The sequence below is a fragment of the Magallana gigas genome, chromosome 2 (genome assembly GCF_963853765.1).
Source record: "Magallana gigas chromosome 2, xbMagGiga1.1, whole genome shotgun sequence".
NCBI lineage: Eukaryota > Metazoa > Mollusca > Bivalvia > Ostreida > Ostreidae > Magallana > Magallana gigas.
In genome coordinates this window covers 56,274,836-56,290,991 of record NC_088854.1, presented here as the reverse complement: position 1 = coordinate 56,290,991, position 16,156 = coordinate 56,274,836, and the positions used below count along the sequence as shown (strand labels likewise).

The 16,156-nt window shown below is 34.5% G+C and overlaps 2 protein-coding genes and 1 long non-coding RNA gene across 7 annotated transcripts; 2 read left to right on the top strand and 1 right to left on the bottom strand.

The window, feature by feature from the left end:
- The first annotated feature begins 1,155 nt into the window (after window positions 1–1,155).
- Window positions 1,156–7,782, top strand: LOC105318028 (uncharacterized). 2 transcript variants are annotated; one of them, XM_020063114.3, is made up of 14 exons: window positions 1,156–1,312; window positions 2,340–2,996; window positions 3,175–3,546; window positions 3,812–3,898; window positions 4,049–4,216; window positions 4,370–4,501; window positions 4,647–4,839; window positions 5,068–5,167; window positions 5,253–5,337; window positions 5,594–5,665; window positions 5,902–6,015; window positions 6,193–6,432; window positions 6,841–6,941; window positions 7,124–7,782. In XM_020063114.3, exons 2-14 carry the CDS (start codon window positions 2,354–2,356, stop codon window positions 7,232–7,234), a joined length of 2,418 nt encoding a protein of 805 aa, XP_019918673.3. In that variant the 5' UTR covers window positions 1,156–1,312; window positions 2,340–2,353; the 3' UTR covers window positions 7,235–7,782. The 2 variants fall into 2 exon arrangements, with proteins under 2 accessions (XP_019918673.3, XP_065933422.1); XM_066077350.1 differs by having other exon boundaries at window positions 5,253–5,361.
- On the bottom strand, window positions 3,948–11,205 carry LOC105318027 (uncharacterized). 3 transcript variants are annotated; one of them, XR_002198494.3, is made up of 5 exons: window positions 11,103–11,205; window positions 9,125–9,166; window positions 8,766–8,911; window positions 8,520–8,642; window positions 3,948–5,379 (listed from the first exon to the last, which is right to left on the bottom strand). It is a non-coding gene; the product is annotated as an uncharacterized lncRNA (long non-coding RNA). The 3 variants fall into 3 exon arrangements; XR_010711383.1 differs by lacking the exon at window positions 3,948–5,379 and adding an exon at window positions 6,009–6,446; XR_004595886.2 differs by lacking the exon at window positions 3,948–5,379 and adding an exon at window positions 6,820–6,950.
- LOC105318026 (tumor necrosis factor receptor superfamily member 11A) lies at window positions 10,251–14,229 on the top strand. Of its 2 annotated transcripts, none has more exons than XM_011414886.4 (7): window positions 10,251–10,668; window positions 11,835–12,064; window positions 12,191–12,387; window positions 12,479–12,540; window positions 12,744–12,866; window positions 12,960–13,014; window positions 13,171–14,229. In XM_011414886.4, the coding sequence occupies exons 2-7, from the start codon at window positions 11,861–11,863 to the stop codon at window positions 13,580–13,582; spliced, it is 1,053 nt and encodes a 350-aa protein (XP_011413188.3). In that variant the 5' UTR covers window positions 10,251–10,668; window positions 11,835–11,860; the 3' UTR covers window positions 13,583–14,229. The 2 variants fall into 2 exon arrangements, with proteins under 2 accessions (XP_011413188.3, XP_011413189.3); XM_011414887.4 differs by lacking the exon at window positions 10,251–10,668 and adding an exon at window positions 11,274–11,433.
- Window positions 14,230–16,156: the final 1,927 nt, after the last annotated feature.

Here is a 16,156-nt window from a genome sequence, read left to right as displayed (position 1 = left end):
CTAACAGTTATGAATTTCCTATGGAGTTAAATCTTATTACAATAATGATCTATACATTTCAAAATGATAAAAAAATTAAAGCAATATGAGCTGCAATCAAGCTGAAATATTTTTTTTACGAAAATGTTATTTTCTACTAAAATGTCAAAAAACATCGTGGGTTTTTTTAATTTCTGTTAGCCCTATTTTTGTGGGAAAAGCCATTAAAGAAGCCTAACTTGAAGCAAAAAAGAATTATTGTCGTCCTGAACAAAAATTGAACTGCTATATATATATTCCTTTCTTCTGACAAAAATTAATGATTTTTTTTTCAAACTTATTTATCATAAAAATTTAAGTTAAAGGCAGGCTTAGCATACTAGCAGGTTTTTGCAGCAAACTAAAATTGTAAAAAAAATAAAGCTCATATTGCTTAAAACAATAAATACCAAACTTTTGCGAAATATTGGAAATTTGGCCATTCAGTGGGAGTGGAATAACATGATTTTTTCCGAGGGGGGGGGGTGTTGAGGGATATTTGACTTTGCCGGGGGTCCGAGACGTATATTCATTGCGTATGCAGGCACGTAGCATCGTTTTTGAAAGGGGGGGGGGGGCCAGACTCATCCAAAAAATCTTGACAAGTCAAAAAAAAAAAAAAAAAAAAAAGGGTTTTCCTAAATCTTCAAAATCCTAATCCGTGGGGGGGGGGGGGGGGGGGGGGGGTACTATATGACTTCAATTTCACTCCTCATTTCCTTATGTTCATATCAATTTTTTACATACTCCCAAAAAAGTGGGGGGCCAACTCTATGATAATTCCATTTTATATATGTAAATTTTAAAAAAAATTGTTGCTGCGAGAAAAAGTGGGGGGGGGGCCAGGCCCCCCCCGGCCCCCCCTGATGCTACGTGCCTGGTATGTGCACTACAGATACGAATTAAAGAAGATAAATAGAACCATTTTAACAAGAGCTTGGACTTGGGTAGTTGAGTCAAACGACAATGCATTTTAGCTTGTTTTGACACAAGAAATGGATCGTTACATCCTACTGAAAGTCCAAGGTCTTGTTAAAATGGTTCTATTGCTTTACATTACGATAAATTGCTCTCTCTCTCTCTCTCTCTCTCTCTCTCTCTCTCTCTCTCTCTCTCTCTCTTGATCGCTCTCTAGTCTTTGAAGGTAAAATTAGTGCATCTAAAAGCGAGCGTGTGTTTACAAATGTTTGAACGATGAATTTACGGGAAATTAAATAAAAGATAGGTTTACTGCATTGAACGTTCATCATCGATAGATTGTAGATCTTCTATCAAAGAACCACGTTTAGAGCAGGTAATCTATGGAATGCAATGGTCTTAAATGTGATATGCATGCAATTTTGAACCGCTAATTTGCAGTTGGTTTTATCACCTGTTTAGGCCGTAGGGTAACTATATAGATTTACCGAAATACCCGTGATTTACCGAAATGCCCAGTGAAAACACCGAAATACCCTTCAAAAACACCAAAATGCATCATTTGAGCACAAATATTTAACATCATAGTTTGAATCTAAGTGTTTAAATGTATTTCCCAAATTTTCAGTTTGATAAGATAAGTATTTTGACATAAATAGCGATTTTTAACATGTGTAGACATTGGGATAAGAACGATAACTCTTGCATGAATTGCTTTTCACTCAAATAGAGGTGTGAAATTTTCTTCCCAGAATAAAATAACAAAGAATTTAAAATAACAGTTTATCAGCTTTTATTTTGTAATATCATATAATAATTTGACATGATAATACTATAAATATTCCTTTTTCTATCAGAATTGCTCCTTTCTCTTGCACACGTATATAACATGTCATTGATTTGCATTTTAGTCAATAACCACGAAAATCGGCTGATTTATTCACAAAATTAACTTTATATACAATAACTATTTATATACAATACTAAACATACACTCTTTTTGGCGTAATAATGGGCATTTCGGTGTTTTTTAAGGGTATTTCGGTGTTTTCATCGGGTATTTCGGTAAATCCCGGGTATTTCGGTAATTTTATGTACCGATCTATTTATATCAGCTGTTGAAAGCTGTTCATCGTAAGTTCAAAACCTGCAGTACATATTTCTTCAAAAATTGTTAAATCAGATCAGGACATGTTAACGTAAGTAACGCTGGTAAAATGTTGCATTAATTGATTAATGAAGTTCTACAGTACTGCAATGTATCACCAGACTGTTATTGATTTAATTAATGAACTCTTATGCAGTTGTTATGTACAAACTACAGATATCATTTGATTTTTATTCATTATATTTTGTTTGGATAATAAACAGATAAATTGTTTTATTTTAAATTACATTTCCAGTATTGTTGACAAGAATGGCAGATTTACCATGGAATGTAGAAGTACCCAACCAAGTTTTGAAGAATTTGATGTCGCTGGCTTCCATGGAAGAGCACAGCATGCTAAATCTTGCAGGCTTGACACTGGTACAAGAATTTCTAAAAAGTGACAAAAAGGGTGAAGTCAAACTGACTTTCCTGCAGAATGGAATCCTGGAACCACTGTTGATGGCTTTTGATAAAGGCATGGCTAGCCATAAGGACTTGGTTTATCTTAGAGTTTCTCTGAGCTGTATCTTCTTCCTGTCGGGCCTTCCTGTAAGCCCAGTTCAGCCCCTGATTTGTGAACAAGTGATCAAAAGAATGCTACAGGTCATTGATCAGAAGAGCTCCTTTTATCAGTACCCACCCATTGTCAAACTTAATCTCCAGAAGATGTGTGAAAACAAACATCTTGTTGGTAACATTCAAGAGACTTGCATAAATGTTGAACAGTGGAATAACATTAACAGAAAGTCAAAAAACCAACTGAAATCCACCCCCCACCGCCCCAGTGTTCTGTTCCTGTGTGATATCATTGATTCTGGGGTTTGTGAGACAGGGTTAAACATCAGAGAACATTTACTGAGCAGAAACCTGACCTGGGCAAATAGGAGTGTAGTCAAAGCCCCAACAAAAGGTTAGCTAGCATTGTCTTATTCCATGATTGAGACAATTATAAAATAGTCACTATTAACTAGTCAGTTATTAACCACTAGCAAGGGAAGAACTATTTTTAAAATCAGTGTTTATTCATTTCAGTCTTATCGTGACATGTACTCATGGTATAAAAAATACTTTGTTCATTTTATTTATAGATAATGAAGAGGATTGGAAAGACTTGCTAATTACACATGTTGTGGAGGGACCAGTGTTTTGGGCTCAGGTGGGAATAGAAACCATCCAGAATGCCCAGAAAATCCAGGCCATATTGAATGTGTACTGGAAAAACGGGGCCCTGGAACACTGTGGCTGTGAAAAGGGGGACAACAGGGTGGCACTACAGATCATCGACGACGAAGTGTGTCCGGTCAGAATGACTGTCAAGGAGGTCAACACCAGAGGAGTGTGTGGGTGGGCCATGGATGGGGGCCAGGTGATACAGACTGACCAGAAGCATGTTTTTGCCTTGCCCAATGAGGTTCGTTTGGAAGCCTACCCTCCCCAGGCTTCCCTTTGCTGTTTAGATGGTAAGATGTAAACAGGTTTATCAATCCTAAATTACATAAAAAAGCATGTTGATTTGGTAAAAAATTAAAGCAAAAAATATCTCTGATATATTGCATTGAAAGTGCTCTCAATCTAAAATTAGACCCTTTATGTTTCCCTAATTCGATATGTCACTGAGCATATCTTAGAGGAGCGGATAAAGTATAATTTTAACTAGATTGCTTCACTGTTGAATGAATAAGGGATGTGGAGTTCAGTGCATGGTAACCGTTGTTTGTTTGACAGGTGTGCAGGCACCACCTGGATGTGGATCAGCTGTTGAGACAAGTCTGGCGGTTCTCTGTAACCTGACCAAGCGCTCCTTTCCAGCAGGTAAAAGTTTCTTAAAACCCATTAACTGTATAAACACATTTTTATTTAAAAAAAACACCCAGCAACATTGTAAAGATCAGTAGGATACCAATATGAATAAACTTGGTTGGAATGTGGCCAAATCAAGGTGTTGTTTAATTTACATTTTAGGGCAGTTGTTTCAGCAGATGGGGGGCTTAGATGTATGTCTGTCCTTCCTGAAGACCTGCCCTTCGGTAGACCTAAAGTTACAGGCATGTCAGCTCATGTGTAACCTTTCTTGTAACCCAGCAATCTCGACCAAATGCTCAGATAACCAGTTAATACCAGTCATGATAGGTGTGTTACAACATTATTTCAAAGCGCTGTATTAAATATATTTATATTTACAATGAGTTCATGTATTGCTGTAATTTATAAATGACAGTGAAATAAGCTGGCAGCATTCATTATAGAACATATTGTTATGCTATTGTTACCTTTGGTTTTAAGGTCTTTTACAGGAATCCTTTGACATGAAGTCTCCAGCATTGAAGAATGAGCTGATATTGGCCATTCTGAGAACCCTATCCAATCTGATGTATTACAATGATGTCAACAGGTCCATATTCTATCAGTTTGAAGGTAGGTACAAATTTTACAGGTGTTTTTTAGGTTCGATTGTAAGCACTATTTTGAACAATAATACAAAGTATTTCAAAGAATAACTTAAAGTATTTCATCTAATGTTTTTTTGAAAAGGAGGTATGTATTGTTTTATATCTAAAAGGTGTGGAGATTGTTACCAAGTGTTGCATGCTGTACGGTAGAAGTCATGCTGTGTACAAGGCGGCCACAAAGTGTATTAAGATGTTCATCTGTAAGGCTCTGGAGAGGAATGGGAAAAGTGACACCCCCTTACCGACAAAAAAGTCCAGCCCTGTTAAAACAAGGGGCTCCCAGGTCATGCAGGATACCCCACTGTAAGTGACCCACTGATTAACAGATACTGTTAAATTCTATCACCTGTGTCATCTTAGCGAAATATCTCCAGCTTTAAGTAAATCTGTAATAATATCAGGTATTTGTATATTGAATAAATTTAAGGAACAGTGTTCTGACCAGTTGTATAAACTTGGAACTTACCATTTTCATATAATGTGGGGCTAGTTTTGTCTGGACAGATAGACTTATGAATGTACTTATTGCAGAATTATGAGGAGAATTCTTCGCCAAAACTCAGAGACAGACAAGTTTATTTGGAAACCAAAAGCAGTAGAAAAAGTGGTGGATGAATCAAGATTCCAGGAGGTTTGTTGAATTATTACTTATTCATGTCTGAATGATTTCAAATATCAAAAGCAATCACTGTACATGGTTTATGTTTATTTGACAGGCTGAGAGCAGTGACGATGAATTAGCAGACCATCAGTTTTCTTTGTTGGACTTGAAGCCAAGAGAACTAGTAGAGGCTTCTTCAAGTGAGTTTAATCTGCCTTGTCAACGTACATGATTTGATCATCCTGTAAAAAAGTCAAATTTTGGACTTAAATTGTTTTCCTTGTATTTTTTAATCTTTCCAACAAAATATTCTACTTGATTCAGTGAATGCCTCTGAACATTGCATAAAAATCTCACTTGTGTAAATTTCATACATAGTACACTAAACTAATACATGTATCTCATTTGTTTTTCATTAGATTGTAATTAATAACTTTTTTTTGTCTTGAATTGTAGAAAGACAAGCAATGGCAGTAGATGTAGCAGAAGTTTACAGAAACTCTCAGCAAAGGGAGGTCTTTGTCTATGGTGAGCACACACCCACCACTAGAAATCAGCTGTATTATCCTTTTTGATTACTATTAGTGGAAAATGTGAAAGATTGACCCTTTTTAAAATCTAAAAACAGAGAAAAGGGCACCATATATGAACGGCTGGTATGTCTCTGGCACTTGGAATTGTTTTTTGAAAACAGGGGGAGGGTAGACCTAATTTTGAAGAGCCAAAATAATCTTGTCAAATACATATATTCATTTCCATTACAGACTCCATGGTTTCTATCCAAAATAATTCCACCAACGAACTTAGACCCAACAAATCCGTCACAACAATTTCTGCCAATACAGTTGTTCAGCATGTCTGTGGAATGCTCAACAGTGGTAAAATTTTATTTTAAATACATAGGTTACTGTAGTGTACAACTGTGTTTGTTCATTATAGTAATCGAAGCTTGATTATTAATAGTTTAACTAAAACAGCTTGTACTAAATTTTAAATGATCTTTACATGTGTACAAAGAAGGTGGAATATACATTGTTTTTATATTCCTATTGCAGGTAAAGGAGGAAACATATATTTTGGATTGTCTCCCTTGGGAAAAGTTGTAGGAATCAAACTAACTCGAGATGAGAGAGATGAGTTCAGGCTCGGTGTAGATAGAATGATGCTGGATCGACTCAGTCCTTGCCTGCTCCACTCGAGCTTTGATGTAGTGTATACACCTGTTGTACAGAAACGGACGGTAGAGGAAGACATCATCCGCGACCCAGAGGAGATCCCAGACTGCTTCGTTACAAGTAAGTCCTAGATACTGAAAACCTTTTTCTATCATTGCCTTTTTAGTGTGTATAAGTTGTTATTTCATTTGATTATACATGTAGTTTCTCTGTGTGGATAATGCTTAATTTCATAATGTGCAAAGAATCTTCAAATGAAATATTAAGAGTGGGAATTATTATACATATATGTACTCTGTCTAATATTGAATATGGATAAAATTTCACCATATAAGACATATAACAAGAAAACTGAAAAATGTTATGTCATTATCAGAACTTACCGGTAATGCTGCATCATGTCATTTGATTCACATAAGTTTTTATTTGATGAATCAATAGTAAATGATGATAAATACATTTATTCAAAAGAAAACTATGAGAACAAGATTGCTACATAGTTTTGATATTTTGTGAATTTTTTTCTAGAAATTGTCCTGACCCCAACCCGAGGGGCCCTCCACACTGTGACCCCCGGGGAGGAGTGTTACTACCGGTTTGGATCTCGCACTACATCGTTGTCCATTCAGGTGTGTACACTGAACATGAAAATATGTTAAAATATGTCAACATGTGAATAATTTCGTTATTTGTTTCATGCATTAAGTCATACTGAATGTTGATGTTTGAATTATAGTAAATTATGCGGATATCTGAATTGATGCTTTATATTGGTCAGAAAATCAGTCCATCCTTGTGTCTTAACTTTTAGGAGTTGCGGCACTTGATAATACTTGAGGAGGAGGAAGAATTTCGGGACAGAATCAAAGTACTGAACACAGAACTAAAGGCCCTTCAACAACAGCTGGGAGTGGACAGCTGATATTTCGGAATAATTGGGTCAAACAGTTTGAAAGTTCATTTTGTGTTCTTTTGCTTTAACTACTTTTAAAAGAGAAAAATCAAGTGCCAAAATTTTGTGGCATTACACTGCATTTAAATACTCAGGAATTTCCAGAGAGAAATGTTTTTATAACCTGTACCTGTTTTATACTTATGTAACCCTTGTTTTAGTTCATATTGTTTTTAAAAGACCATGTGTTCACTTTATTTGTGTTTAATCAGACCTTTATTTTTTTACTTTTTTCTCTATTGTGAAGTCCCATTCTCCTCTACAACACACCTTTTTTTCCACTGGAATGTTCGGTGCAGAGACAGTGCAAAGTGGGTTTGGTTTTACTGGTAAAGGTGATTAGTGAAGCATGAAAGTCATCAATATAGGTGTGCTGGGCCGACTTTATGCTCTTTTTGTTTCCTTTTAGAACATCATTTTTCTTTTCATTGCTGAATTATATATGGTTTTAGTTAGCTCACGAAAGTTGTTTAAGTTTTCTTTAATAAAAGACATTTATTGTGTTAAATGCAACCTTGCATTCATATTGGTGTTTTTTCAAGGTCTTTTGGCGATGAATAACATGAGAAAAAGATCTCTAAACAGTCTCAAGGAGGCTCTGTCTAGAACACTGGAGAGCAAAATCAAGCAGAGAATTAGTTTTACCCTTGGGTGTTCCTTGAACTTAAAGTGTGACACCATTTCATTGGGCTGTGTGGTCTTGAGGAGGGAAAACTTCAAAGACATTTCACATCACAGTGTTATGGTAAATAGGTGAATTGATTGTTGACAGAGATCTCAAGAATTTACTTTGAAGAAAAAAAATGTGTACATAAAGTTTTTTAATTATTTTATTAAACAGTTCATGTATTGTCATGCATTACACCAAATTATCAGGCTACCTGCCCCCCCCCCCTTTCCTTTTGGCGAAAAGATGCTAGAGATGCAATGTGTATAGTAAAGATATGGCTAGGCGGATATCCTCTCATTGCTAGAATATTAACGTTGATTGATTATGTGTTCACTAATTATTATTTCATTATTGTTTTAGTTCACCTGAGTCTTAATTTTATTTGCACATACAATATACATTTCTAATACAATTGTTCGATCTGTTGACAGAATTAAACAGTTTGTAGGAAAAAAGAGGGAAAGTAGGATATGGAGGGAGGAGGAGAGAATGGGAGGAATTATGAGAATGCATGTATCATGTCAGAAATGTTTTACATATGAAAAGGCATAATCAAAACAATTTTAATGCAACCAAATATTATACCTGTATCAGAATTAAGATTGAAAGTGGGTTACGAACAACTGTAGTGGTCACTCAGAATCCAGGGATTGGAAGTTATAGAAGCTCCTGGATAATAGGAACTGAAAGAGCAATTAGCCATCTCATCTAAAGAAACAAATGCAATCATCTCAATTTTATAATGCATATTTAAACATATATATTCCACAGGAACCTTGGCGATAAAAAACTATTGGTGTAAGGAATACTTCTTTAGATTACAAACTTTACCTAGTACAGTCTTCTCTCCTAACATTTTGGCATTGTAGAAATCCATTTTACTCTGTTGAATTATTGCCCACATCTTGTAGAGTTAAATTCACTAGAATCTCGTGTTGCCCGGGGTAGAAAAATTCTATCAAATGACCATGTTTGCTCTGCAAGTGATTTTAAAGACATAGACTCTGTACCCTAAGAATTATGATGATTTTGAAAAAGGATAAACTAATTCTTGACAAATTCTTGATAAATTAAGCGATTTATTTGAAAATAACATCGTTTTCCAATCGAACATTTTTCCCTCGTATCTTTGAAATTAGATCGTTTGATGAAAATAAATCGTTTACTGTAATATGATTCTGATTTATTACCAGTCTCTCTTTCAACTGTGAATTTGGCAAGTTTTTTCGGTGCTGAAATAGAAATACTTTTCATGACTGCCAAACTAAAGCAGTAATTCATTTTTCTGGTAAGAAAAAATGTCGTTGGTATTCAATTTTTTAAAAATGTTGAAATAAACAAATCGTGAATTAGAATGCGGAAGCGAACCCAAAAGACGACAATTTGAAAATAATTGATATGTTGTTAATTGTAAGAGTATATCTTTTTGGTGGGGTTAAGTTTCCTCTACCAACCACAATTTTTGAATCCTCTTTGTTTCGAATGGGTAAAAATCGAAAGGGTGTGTATACGTTGAAATCGCCATCGTTTACATGTACATACATTTTGCAGTCTTACTAAAGCAAGCCCCTACTAATTCACTTCGACACGACAACGAGTAGGAGCTGGCAAAAGTCCGACCGGTATATTTTGTCGAGAAAACCCCGATGTGCTTTTGTTTAGATTTTAATTAACTGACATGCATTTACGAATTCTTGTACATTTGCCATACAGCGGATTTTAAAATGAAAAATATGAACAAACTTCCCCGTATTTAGTTTGTATGGTTACATGCACTGTATATGTAAAATATAGATCTTCGGAAAGTCGTTTTAATTACAGAAATATTCTTATCGAACTCGAAAAGTGATTAGACCCTCGATGTCTTGTTACAAGCCGTCTTACTTTCAGTATCGTACGTTGTTTAGAATCCCCTGGGTGTTTTTTTTTTTATGGAATCATGTATTTTGATTGCGGGAAGGCAGTTATCTTGACTATCATCTATATATTTACTGTGAACGCATAAAATCATCGTTCTGCTTAGTAATGGAAATAATAATAGCGAGACAGGATTTGGGAACGGTGCAGTATTTAGCATGTAAACAGTTGTAAGAATAAACCATTGTTGCAAACTGCAGAATGAACCCACACAAGAATTTGATATATTCAAACTAGTTTCGTAATGAGAGCCTTTACACTGATGCGCTGTGTGGGATAGTCGCACCACTCACGTATTATCTACTCATACAAACATATAAAGCTAGTAAATACACATAAGAATGTGCAATGTTTGATTTTCTAGGATAGTGTTCCCAATGTCATTGAAAGGCCGTATAAAGAATTCCGTTTTTATTACGTAAAATATTTGGTAAGAGTGTAGATTTTCATAATATAACTTGTAAACAATATTGCAAGGATACAGATATTGGGGGCAGGTAGAAAATGAAACCCTGAGAGGAACAGGGTCTGCTATCGTATGCTCATTTGAAGTGATCATTGGAAGCGATGATATTGTTTTTAGTGTAAGGAGGAAGAATAATACAGGGGAACTTGATTAACTTGGCGTTTCCTGGATCCAATCTTAACTGACATATTTAAATGTGTTTATAGTTTTCAAAAATTATCAGCGAAGGGCACTGTCGAGCTTTCATTCATTTATTCTTCATTCACTCTAGACTGTACATCGTACCAGTATTTATGATATAAATTTAATTCATGCGAGCGAGTGGTACAGGGGACTATACCTTATATTAAGGTAAGATGAAAAAGAATATAATTATTTGTTAAAATTGGAATCGCTTGAATGATTTTAAAAGTTTTTAAAGTTGAAATATTTTATGATTCAACAACTGATCATACGTATAAATGAAGGTTGGTTTACATACCAGCCTACCTTTGTAAAATTTTACGATGTTAAATTATTCCGACAATTATTTATAAAGATGTTACAAGGGTTTTATTATATGTATATAACCTAATTTCAGCGGCGTTAAGTATTATTCGAAAAGAAAATCTACCACAAATCAATTGAATTGAATTGAAAAAAATAAGTCCAAGTTAAGAGAGAGAGAGAGAGAGAGAGAGAGAGAGAGAGAGATTGATTTAACTAGGATGTAATATATATACGTAACAGCGACCGGGAAAGAAATTAAAAGTCGTGCAGGTGAAAAGAAATTGCATCGTACGTACCACTTAGTATAACAGCATTGATTATCTCATGTAAAAACCCCTCGTACTCTGAGCACGAGGCTTATTCAAACATTTAAAATGAGTAGATATACGTATATTTGATCCAATAATAAACCGTCAAGCTTATTCAACCAATCAAATGCGTCGAATATTTTTAATCTTCCTATTTGTTGTTTTTCGTAGGAAGTACTTATATTTCATAGTATATATAAGAAATGAAAACACAATTAACAATCTGTGTAGAAAACATTAGTGTGGACTTCAAAACAGTGTGCTTTTTGGATTGTGATACTTTTGTAAAATGTAGTATTCGATATATCAAATTCATAAGGTAAGTTTTTAAGGACTTGAGTATCTTAATAATATTATTATTTTTCATAGCTATTAAATAATATATACAGTTCAAATAAGATCTAATCATGGACATTTGTCTCATTATATTAAAAAAAAAAACCTTAAATAATCATGGTTCGTAGGAATTGAAGAAATTTGAAAATAAAATCTATCGACATTATCAAACCCACCCAGAAACTACTTAATTTTATTTCAGTTTATATATATTTGTTCTCGAAACAAACATAATTTTAAAAGTATAATATATCTGAAATTGCCGTATAAGCATTTTCAAAAATCAACAAACAATTATAGAGTTTAATCGAGGCAGCACTAATGAATAACTATTACATATATCAACTTTATAATTAATTAAGGAGAACACTTTTCTGTTTTCAGGTCTTCCGTCTCGGCTTGATTACAGGATGAGAACTTGGTGGTTCACCTATTTAACGTTTGTTGCTCTGCACGGAATCTTTCTCCACGTGGCCCAATGTCGTAAGAAGCGACAAAGGGCCCAAACCCCCGTCAGGTGTGAGGCGGGCTCTCACACGTTCTATCACCATCAGGCGGGGGCGTGCCTTCAATGTGACACGTGCACAGAGGGGTACTCCCTAGTCCCCGAACAGGTACAGTGTAGTACAATGTACTTCAAAACTGAGGAAAATAAAATTCAATCATCTATTCATGCAAGCGGTGTTTCAATACACTCAAATATGTTACAATATTTAATGGTCTCCATGGTTCGTTTTTAGGAGTTTAGTCTAAAAATGGACCAAGAGCACGGAGTAACCAATTGCTTGCCATGCAGAATATGCGAACCAGGAACGTTTAACGACAAACGAACTTTTGACTCTAACTGTAGAACTTGCAGGAACTGTACTGCTTTAGGGAGAGTCGAGGAAAGCCCTTGTACACATAAAGCCGATGCCGTATGTGGAGACGTCATCGAGTGAGTTTTGTGAAACCATAGCATTGATTTGTCATTTCATATAATGTAATTAATTCCCGTTCATTTTAACAACTGAAAAATCTCATCACAGGTTTTCGATTATGCAAGAACTGCAAGCATCAGCAAAGGAAGTAAAAACAAATACATATCAAGGTGAGATATTAATTAATTTATCATGTATCGATGTTCGATCTGATTATTGACATTGATATATTAACCACCCCCACCCCCCCAAAAAACAAAAAACAAAATATAGACAAAAAAAATACAAAAAAAAAACCCAACCAAAGTACCAACATTTTTAGTATAATTATAAAAATAAAGTAAGAACTTTCAGGTCGTGTTTTGTTTTGCAGACCCATCATCTCAGAATGTAGTTCTTGTTACATCACTTATTCTTCTGACGTTTTTCACCCTCATCACCACCGCCTTTGTGTTCCTACGCCGTGCCTACAGGCGCGCCTCCATGCGACAATGCAGTAAGTGGGACAGTACATTATATTTATTATATGTGGGTCAAGTAATGGCAAACGTTGTGTGGTTTTATAAAGGAACATTCTGTTATATTGTAGTTGAGGACGCGAAAAAGAAAAGTGAAGACGAGGAGTCTCTTCAATGTCTTAACAAGTAAGTGCTGTGACAGCATATACTCTGCATTAGTGATATATTAATAATTTCCTAACAATCACAGAGTAACCTGCTGTATCGCGAAGTTTTTATTCAAAATCAAATTTATTTGTCATAATAAGTTATAGATTATAATAATATAAAACTGCTTTACAGCTATCAACCAAAGAACTCTCAGCCATCAACTTCACCAGAGTCCACAGTACTCGATATACATGTACCAACAGAAAACGAAGAGACGCGTCCAAAGGAGAAAGCGCACAATACAGAACGGAGTGCTCCACAGAACACTATAAACAATGAACCGAGGGGCAGAGTGCCATCATTGCACATCAACTCCGAGTGTACCTCCGTAAAGACCCCCAAATCATCCAACAGTAGCTCCTGGAACCTGGGAGCGTCCGATTTCCTGTCAGCGACGCCCGGGGGTGCGCAGTTCACCATCGGGTACACGAATCTCGCCCTCTCACGTTCACTCACCTGCCCGTCCAGCGACAGGTGTTCTGTACCTGGCGATGAGGACGAATCCCTGGAAATGTTATCTCAATTTTCATATGTTTTAGATTAAAATATTAGGCACCATATATTCAGAATTTATTTAAGAACACAAGAGTGATATTATTTATATGTATGCATAGTTTATATGGTTCTATTTTACCTGTATTTACAACAGGTCACATAAATCAGGATATACTCTTGTATGTAGTTTATAGGTCTATATTTTTATACGTTGGCTGTTTGATAAAATATAGGCTTCATGTTTTATATTTGCATACAATATCAATCATTGCCTAAATAAATTCTAGATCTATGAATGCAATTTTTCTCACTAATCAATGTTAATAGATAACTTTACATCCATTTGATTACATTGTGAAACTGTAGTGAAACTGTACATACAGATAAGTTTTTCCCTTGAATTTCCAGTAGTGATTACAGAGAATTCGTATCTTACATCAACAAATTACGCAATCTTTCAAATAACGTATAAAATCATTTTCGTTATTGAAGTAGGGATTACTGGCGGGAGAGATAAGCACCGAATCAACCAATCATTTTCTAGCCAATCAGAATGGTCGTACTTTACTATGTCGTTTCCGAGCAATTTAGATCAAAGAGGAAGTACTTATTATATCTCAATTGTTTGTTTACAGAACAAATCATTAACGAATGAAAATAATAAAAACCGTGAACGTGTACGTTCATTGAAGTATACAGCGTGTAATGTTATTTGTTACATGTCCTTCTTACAAAAAATTGTGTGTTCAAAATAAATCATTGAATTAATAAACATGTGCATGTACACTGTGCATATATACAGATCCAATCATACAGACCATCTGACGGACTCGGTTTTTGAATTTTAAAATGAGCAAATTCAATCAGTTTAAAAGGGGTTACTTTGTAACAATATCCAAATAGAAGTAGATAAGAAAATCATCAGCTTCAAATTGTAAAACTAAGGAGGTAAAAGCTAGCGCCTGATTTGTCAATATCCCGAACCGTCTGAATAAGCACATATACATGTATGTAGTAGGATGATCTGGGTTCTAAAGTCGTGGTTGGACGATTTGCATTATTCTATTTATCTGAGTAAATAAAGGGAAAAAAAGATCGGTTTCCACGTGAATATCAATATCAATTGGTGATGTGATATTTTGATATTTGTTCCTTTTATATAGTCTTCAATTACCGAAATTACGAATGACATAAATTGATTTGATCCTTTGTTTTGGTGATTTTCAATAATAAACGTTTATATGGGTTTGGGATTATATTGCTTGGAATAAAACTTCAATAAAATCAAATTTTATTAAATCTTTCCTGCTCTTTTTAGAGATCATTGGCCCCCTACTTTTTTTTTTAACGAAAATCGTCCATTTTTTTAAATCTTGTGACAATACAATGATTCAATAAGTAAAATTGAATTTTTGATTGAAAATACTAGTACCAAGTACTTAGTAATATTTCTAATAATAATATATGTATACCATATTTTTCAATTTCAATTCAATTCATTTATTGACAATTACCATGTCGGCATACAGTCATGAATATGAGTTACATAAAACAAAACATTAAACATAGCATGCAAAAGTTAAACATTAACTAATAAATCTACACTACACATCTACAATGGACAAAACAGTGGGTGAACAAAACTAGGTTTGTGCGAAGACTATTATTGGTATTCATAAAATTGTATAAGTGTTCATTGTTGACTTTCCTTTCTATCGTTGAAACAGCTTTTTAGAAAACAACATATCCATCTAGCAGCTGTAATGTTTTTACGATTGACAAGTTCCTTAATGGGATTGACATTTGTATATGAGATCACATTAAAAATATGTATTGTTGTAGTTCATATTCATTTTGGTTTACAATTTTGCTATAAAAAGACAATTTAAAAATGAAAAAAACATTGTACTAGAGATACTAGTATAATGTTTATTATGATAGAACGATTTTTTTCCTTTAAAATTGCATGTATACACATTAAATGCACATCTATCAACCGAAACAGAAAATAGACAAAAATTCCAAAAAAATTAATTACGTGATCGATATGTCGTTCGCTTTAAGGCTTTGGAAACCTTCCATCTATGTGCCATTATTAGTAGAGGCGTTTGTTAAAGTTTAGGACAGCGAACAAGAGGGATTCCTGATCCTTTCGGAATCTAAAACAGATCGAATCCGATACTGAGATGATTTTGATCTCTCATTAAAAACAAATCCGATCTTGTTTCTTTGAATATAGACCTTGGACTTTCGGAAGGACGTAACCATATATTTCTTGCAATAAAACAAGTTAATTAGCTAGTGAAATATGCATAGATTGCGTAAAACTCAAAAGCTAGACAAATCTTGTTAATTCCAAAGAGCATTGGCTGACAATGAAATAGACAATTGACACAACAACCCAAAGTCCAAGCTCTTGTTAAATTGGTTCTGATAGCACTGCATGTCAGTATACCTATATGTTGGATGCAAATAATCTGACTGGTTTTCATTGGGTTATTAATGACATTAAATCATATATTTCTGATATTGACTTGTATAACTAAAATACACAATCATGGTGAATATTGAAAAAAATATCATTAAATTGATTTCGTTGGTCTTAATTGGTCACACAGAAAAT

What these genes read in the sequence shown, in the direction of transcription:
- LOC105318028 (XM_066077350.1), top strand. Translation starts at nt 2,354, where the DNA reads ATGGCAGATTTACCATGGAATGTAGAAGTACCCAACCAAGTTTTGAAG. An exon ending in CATATTCTATCAGTTTGAAG is followed by an intron (nt 4,502 to 4,646) that starts GTAGGTACAAAT and finishes TATATCTAAAAG; the next exon opens with GTGTGGAGATTGTTACCAAG. An exon ending in CTGTGGAATGCTCAACAGTG is followed by an intron (nt 6,016 to 6,192) that starts GTAAAATTTTAT and finishes TTCCTATTGCAG; the next exon opens with GTAAAGGAGGAAACATATAT.
- LOC105318026 (XM_011414886.4), top strand. Translation starts at nt 11,861, where the DNA reads ATGAGAACTTGGTGGTTCACCTATTTAACGTTTGTTGCTCTGCACGGA. An exon ending in ACTCCCTAGTCCCCGAACAG is followed by an intron (nt 12,065 to 12,190) that starts GTACAGTGTAGT and finishes GTTCGTTTTTAG; the next exon opens with GAGTTTAGTCTAAAAATGGA. An exon ending in GTATGTGGAGACGTCATCGA is followed by an intron (nt 12,388 to 12,478) that starts GTGAGTTTTGTG and finishes ATCTCATCACAG; the next exon opens with GTTTTCGATTATGCAAGAAC.